At 38.4% G+C, this 7,462-nt stretch overlaps 1 protein-coding gene across 1 annotated transcript in view; it reads left to right on the top strand.

The window, feature by feature from the left end:
- The window catches only part of LOC102677347 (B-cell lymphoma/leukemia 11B), a 40,771-nt gene that overhangs the window by 16,995 nt on the left and 16,314 nt on the right, over positions 1 to 7,462 (top strand). Inside the window, exon 2 of the mRNA XM_031511874.1 lies at positions 7,356 to 7,462. Coding sequence (XP_031367734.1) covers positions 7,356 to 7,462 — 107 coding nt within the window. The remainder of the gene's footprint in view (positions 1 to 7,355) is intronic.

The following is a 7,462-nucleotide window of genomic DNA, read 5'->3' as shown; positions in this document are numbered from 1 at the left end:
TCCTCCTCCTCCTCCTCCTCCTCCTCCTGTTCGCGAAGGTATATCTGATCGTCGGTCAGAGGGAAAAGCGGTTCCGTGACACGTGAGAAACGCCGCGTTTCCGGAGGACTTGGTTCGAGCTTTCGAGCAGATCAAGTAGAGATTAGATAGCGTGGTTGGTGAGGACAATGCGGTTACGCTGATGGTAGGGAGAACGAGCGTGGGTGGACCGAGATCGAACGTTTCAAGAACGTTTCGCATTCTTTTTCGTCCGTCGGTTTTCAACTTGGGATATTTTTCTTGTATTATGTTTTTTTGCAAAATTGAAACGTTTATTAGGAAATGCTTTCCGCTACAACTGGTGGTGAAATTAAATAAATTTTGTAAATAAGTTGGATATACTAATTATGATTATTCTATTTGATACGATCTCAAAGTTTCGTTTCAGCATTTTGTAACAGGGCAACACTGATTATTATCCGTTATTCGCAGAATAACTCCGTGATGAACATTCTATAGGTGAATTAAATTATACATTTGTCATATCAAGATAAATATAAATGTGTTGCGAATTTTTTTCATATATCGATTGATAGTTACAAATATAAGAATATTTATCCATCCATTGTCTCGTCCGTGTTCAAACGGGAATAAAAATAATTATAAGCCGTCAAAAAATAGATTTTCTTCGAATTTATATTTTTCATTATTCTAAGAAACACGAGCATCGTACCAAATTCCTCCCACTTCCTCTGCTCCGTAGACCCGTCGCTACACCTATGACCCCAATTCTATTCGAAAACAAGTGGCCGTTATGTTCTCTCCCGTTTCCATCCGATTTCGAGTGTCCCGAAGAAAAATCTTGAAAGGGAAAATGATCATCGGGGCGAGATATAGAGAAGAAAAGCTTTCTTCCATAAAAATAGGCGGGTCGAGGCCTCACAAAACGAGATTTCTTCGACGCGCATGATCAGCAAACGGGTCCGATTTTTTCTCCTTTTTTTTTTCTTTTTTTTCTTCATCATCTGGTCCACGCAGAGGAAAGGGTCTTGGATGTAGGGAAGGAAAAAAAAAACGATATAGCCGCGCCATTTTATCTCCTTTGTGGGGTAGTTTTCGACCGGGCCAGGGTCCAGGGGTTAAAAACTCTTCACCGATGGAAGAAAGTCGAAAGGACGAAGGGGTTTCCTGGTGAGGTGAAAGGAAAAAGGGAGAGATAGAGCGACAGAGAGGGGAAAAGTGGGGATTTCGTATAAAAATTATCCCCTCCACCGAAGGACATGTTGGTAGGTCCTTTCTATTCTTTTGATATCCTGTCCTCGGGGCCCTTGGTAGGCCCTAGGCGCGGTCTGATACACCAGTCAGCATCCGAGCATGCGAGAAACCAGATCTTCCTCCACCTTGATCGCGATTCGTACGTTGGTTAATTAATTAATCGGTGGGAGGAAGAAGGATCGGCTATGCGCCGCCGATTTGAGAATCGCGATCGTGTGCATGTATGTGCTATCAGTTAAGTGGATGATGGTTCGCGAAGAGGTATTCCACACCGTGGAAAATGTCGCCATGGAGGGACGCGTAATGGCGCACAAAGGTAAACAACCATAACTGACGAGAAGAAATTATTTGGCTTCTTTTTGAAAAGAAACTTGTTCGAAGAATATCCATCGTGTCTTCAGACTTGTTTTCAATCGTTTAAAAATATTTTGATGGAGATTGTTTATTGAAGGGATTGAAGATGGCGATGAAAGTTTAATTTAATATAGATGGTTATTTTGTTTTGAATAATTAAATAGAGTTTGGAAGGGATTGAAGTATCTTCATCCCTTCCAAATAATTTAAAAGATACACGTATTTCTTTTAATAACACAATCTTCTATAGAGATCTTCTATAGAAGATTCTATAATTAGCAAGATTATTTCTGTAATTGCAAGAATTAAATATATATCTAAATCTACATATTTCCAAATGATTATATGGCATACTAAAATAACAACAAAAAGATCCTAAATCTGTCGTTTCGATGATTTTTTGAATACTAACTAAATTCATTCTATAAACATATACATAAGAATTCTTACAATTAAATTTAAAAACTTGCCACTCGTTTATGCACCAACAACTCTACCAAAAAAGAAAAATTAATACAATAAACCAATAAATAACCTCAACGAGTTACACCCCTCTCGATTCGCTTCCTAAACAACCAATATATACTCGATGCAACGCAAATCGAGATTTTCAAGACTAACGATCGTCGTCGAATCTCAAGAACGAGACGTTTCTTGCTCCACGATTTCATCGAGACTTGCGGTTCCATTATCGATATCCAGCACAGATCTCGTGCGTGTCTCGATATTCGAGGAGACGTGTGCCAAAGATCCATCGGTTCCCTGATCCGCCTGTGTATCCCGCGTTTCCCGATGGATCCAACCGGCACACGTACGCGCGTCCGTTACCTCGGTCGTGGAAGGAAATTGCCGCGACCCAATACTAATGGATAATGGAATTATTGGTTACGGTCGGAGCTCGCCCTGGGGATGATCGTAATTCAATTGCTTCGATGTGTCCTGTGGACGTTTTGACAGCACGGATGTCCTAACAAGGAAACCGCCTCGGGATATCCTCGCGTGTACGCCCTCCACCTTCGTGTGTGTTGTGTCGCGTCGTTTGTATCGCATGGTGGGAAACGTGGTCGGAGAAAAGTCGATCGTGTTTCGAATCGTGTTCGTGTTCGTCGGTGATGAGGAATTGCGATCGAGAAAAAAATTAGAAAATAAAATGAAATTAGGGAAGATACGTTGGAAATGGAAGAGTATATATAAACCTGATAATTCGAATTTTGGAATTCAATTTTTGGAATCGTAGATTTGGCAGGAATACAAAAGTGGAATAAAATATATTATACGGAATCGTATAATTTAAAAAAAAGAACAATAGTAAAAGTAAATGAAAATTAAAATTAAAATCCAAGATTGAATTACAACGTATAAATAGCGAGGATGAAGATGAAACTTTTAAATCGATCGTACGTATCAACGACTGAAAATCTAATTATCAAAGAGAATTAAAGATTTGACTGGAACAAACAACTTCTTAGAGGAATAAGAGTTATTCGAACGGGACGATTCAGAATTTAATATCGGGGATCGTCGTGAGTAATCGACGCATAGACTCGATAAATTTCCTCGGAGCGTTTCATCTATCTCGAACGAAAGAAAATTAATGTGAAGGACTAATAAGCCCAGAACGTTTCCTGCAGCGATTCCCATACGCATCTGCCCCCCCACTCGTGGATGGAAATTACGAAGTCACTCGCAATAAGGGAGCCACACGGTACAGTGATCGAGGCATTACGGATGTATGGGCCAATTTGTAAGCAATCCAACTTACATTCGCTGGGCAATATTGTGTTTTTATGTTATCTTTTCCCGGTTATTCGCAGCATCCTTGTGCACGATGATACTTCTATTCTCGTGGCCAGCACGCTTCCTTTTTCTTCGAGTGTTTACATCGGATCGGTAATCGGCAGGAATCAAAACGAGGAAATTTTCTTCATCCAGAGCATGGAATAACTTTTGAGATTTTGTTTTTGTTGTTGTTGTTGTTGTTGTTATGTATTAGATGCATTATTTGTTCATATGGTTATTAGGAATTTTTGTTTCGTAAGAATTTCATTCTCTTCTGCAAGAAATTATTTACAAATGATTAACTATTAAATGGTATTAAAAAAGGATGGAGGCCAATTTTAATAATATTATTCTTCTGTTATTCTTCTATTTACTGTAATCTGTAATCAAATATCTTTATAATATTTTTTTTCTTCTCTTCATGATAATAAATAAAATATCGAAGAAAGATTAAGATCATTCGTTGATCAAATAATCGCGATAATTTTATACGGAAGCATGTACAATATTACGAAAATTTCATCATAATCCTTATGATATGAGAGAGATGAAACGTAGAAAACAATATTTTAAATAAATTCTATGTAACGTGAAGATTTACTCGACCGAGATTCTTATTAAATGAAGCAAACAAAGTTAATTCAATATTTGCATTACTTTTATCGTTTATATTTATATTAGCGTTATTCATTTAAATGAATTCCACTAAGGATCAGCGAAACATTCGTATTTTTATCAAACAATTCGTTAAATCAATTTAAACTCTTCTTCTTTACAGAAAAAGAAACCACTTTCGACGTCCATCTATCTTCAAAGTTAATTCCACGTTATCAAATATCGATCCTCACATTCTCAAAAAAAAAAAAAACCTAAATATAGATGCATTACGTAACTTCGCATTCCTATAGAAATAATTTAAATCGATCCATACAGAGATCCATAATCTTCTGTTTCCCATAGATCATGCTCTCGTAAATCGTCAAAAATATTTCCTCCATACATCTCTCATTCGATTAAGAAAAATGATTATCAAAAAAAAAAACCGCCATGAATTCTTGAAAAAAATCTATTAAACTTTCCCCATCTCGATTCTTGAAACCCCCTACGAGAAACCCCCTTCGAGATCTCGCGCACAATTTCACTCGCTCGTGCAATTCCTCCCGGCACGTTCCACTCGCGAGATGCCTCTAAATGAATAAACAGCCGACGACAGAGTACGTCACTCTCGTACGTACGTATCTCTCGTTCAGACCGGTTTTGCGGACAGGTTACAAGCGCGTGCGCGCACGAGGAAGATCCACCAAAGAGAGTGGCGAAGCGGACACGTGTCGGGCAGAGGTCCTCCTTCGCGAGGTCCTCCTCGATGGTCCAAGGCAGAAACGCCAGAGGGGTTGGGTATTGCGCAGCCCTGTGTCTCTTCCTCGTAACCGGGGGTTACCCGTCGCCACCGAGTTTTTGGTCCAACATCTGCCCCCGAAAAAACAAAAGCCTATTGTCGTTAACGACCGGTCGCGCGTCTCTTGTTTCTAACCGAGCGCTTTTCAATCGTAGGCGAATAACGGACCCAGAGTCCATTCAGGCCCCGTTCTCTTTCTCTCTCTCTCTCTCTCTCTTCCTTGCTCTCCTGTCTCTTCTCCCGAGCCTTCTCTCCTCCTCATGGTGTTTCTTTCGAGAGTCTCCCTTGTCGTGCCTCTTGCTCTTTGAGTTTGTCCACCGTTGAAGGTTTGGGATCGAGATAATTGTTCTATATATATAGAGTATCTTAGGATTAATTCTTCTGTTGCCTGTTCGAGAATTTTTTTCTTTTTTTTCTCTTTTTTTTTCCTTGTTCTTGTAGCTTTTCTTTCGAAGCGGTATTTCTTTTTCTCAATCCGTATTTTTAATACTTTCTTGAAATCGTCGATGGTCGTTGGAATTGAGATAATTTGTTCAAGTGTGTGGTGTGTCTTTTCCTGTAGTTTCCTTTTTTTTCTTTTTATTAAATATTATTCCTCGTTGAGGATTCTGTATGTTCTTGCTTTTTTCAGCCTGTCCATTGAAATGGATCGAGATAATTTTAAATGTATATTATATATCTTTGAGTTAGACATTATGTCTTTAAAATCTGACAAACAAAGAACATTAAAAAAAGAATTTAAACATATCGTCGAACGTTTCCCAAGCAACCCAACATGCTCACCCATGTTACGCTCATTTTACACACCAAGGTGATCAGTAGCGAGTTTGCGCGCTGGCCAGTGGTCAACCAGAGAGCTCCGCCCCGAAAGAATCGAACGGTGTCCGCGCACCTGAAAAAGAAAAGAGAAAAGAATCAGAAAAATATCCTAAAATATTCACTGGAAAACTCAATCAAGCGCAACATTCTATCGAGAACAACAAAATTTCCAATCTTCGTAATTCACGATGAAATGAAATAAACAGGAACGAAGAGGGAGGAAACGACAAGAAGAAAATGGTCAGATCAAGATGGTTCGCAAGAACGTTTTCTTATTCTTACGGCTAGGCCATCCCTATGCGAATGGGTATGGATACTTGACTCCGTCGAGGGAGAGATCGATGCATGAAACTCCTGCCAATCTCTATGTTAATGGAGCGAGGCATAAGCAGAGGGCATAGGGAAGAGCCGCGAGGAATGCTGCCAGGAGGTCTGCTCGAGGACACTTAAAAGTGAATTGTTACGTCTGCGGCTGACCCCGGGACCTTAGCCCCTCGAACCACTGTGAATTATAAGACTCGAGAAGGAAATTAGATCTCTATATCAGCGGCTCGCGTTTTCTCCCTCTCCCCCTCCCCTTCCACGGGCTAACCAAATTTACCCCCAAACCCAAACGTGTTTGTCCCGCTTGGAAAATCGTGTGAACGCGATTTAATTATGAAACGTGGATCATATTTTCGCTTGGGGGATATAATTTATGGTTGTAATTAGAAGTGAAATATACACGTTAGAGGGAATTAGATTGTTTGCCTTTCGGAGAAATTTGGAAGGATGATTTTTTTGAATTTTGAGCATTTGTAATATTTGTGTTTTTGATTGATTATTTTGAAGATAAATTGGAAATTATTATTGGTAGAATTTATTAATTTAGTTGCGCAAAAAGAACAGATTTTTTATTAGGAATCGATGAATTCTTCCTTCGCAATTTTAATTCTAAAATCGAGTCAGAATTTCGTTTCACGCTTTTAACAGAGGGGTTAAATTTCCTATTTTAAAGCAAATGTAGCGGAACAAACAAAATTTTCATTCAAAAAAGTGGAAATTTAAAATGACACGATAAAATATTGCAAGATAGTGAAATTTCTTGGGTGGTCTAAAACACAGGGTTCGAGAGAAAGAACTTCAAGTGTTCTTTTATCTAAAGTGTCTGCAGCTTTGGGCGAATTCTTAAGAGGGTTTTCTGTTTAGTTTCATGGGAACATGTGTGGGACTTTATGCGGGACGCGTAAAACTGGACACTTTTAGTGCAAAGAGACCCTAGGAGAAAATTTTTCTAAAATCAACCTATAATGCATTATTAAAATTTAAAAGTGAACTTTAAATTTCACTTTTTCACACTGATACCTAATATTTCTACCAAATTCTATTAAAACAATTATAATATTAATCTTGATCATATATTATTATTAAAAAACTTTTCCTAATCTATAATATTTTTCTTTACCCGATTATAAAAAATAATATATAATTCCTCTTATAACGTTGTAATATCAATATTATTTCCTATTTTTAATTACTATATACAAATATATCCACAATAACTAAACACACCTACAAAGAATATTAATATATTCCTCTCTGAGACTCTCTAAGAAGGAGTCTATTTCACAAAATAAATGAATCTCTATAATAAATTCATTTCTTCCATAAACTTCCATTCACCAAAGTGAATTATATGCACTGATCAAAATATTCTTCCATTCATTAAATCCCCTGCAGATTAAAGAGAAAATCGAATTGTCGAATTTTCCAGCGGAAACCTCGCAAGGCACCACATCCCCAGACACCGTCCAATGCGGGGCGTGCAGGGTGTCCTACCCCCTTGGCGAGATCGTTCGGTTCATCGAGCACAAGGTGAAC

Source organism: Apis dorsata, unplaced genomic scaffold (genome assembly GCF_000469605.1).
Source record: "Apis dorsata unplaced genomic scaffold, Apis dorsata 1.3 scaffold_358, whole genome shotgun sequence".
NCBI lineage: Eukaryota > Metazoa > Arthropoda > Insecta > Hymenoptera > Apidae > Apis > Apis dorsata.
This window is presented reverse-complemented; position numbering and strand designations above follow the sequence as displayed.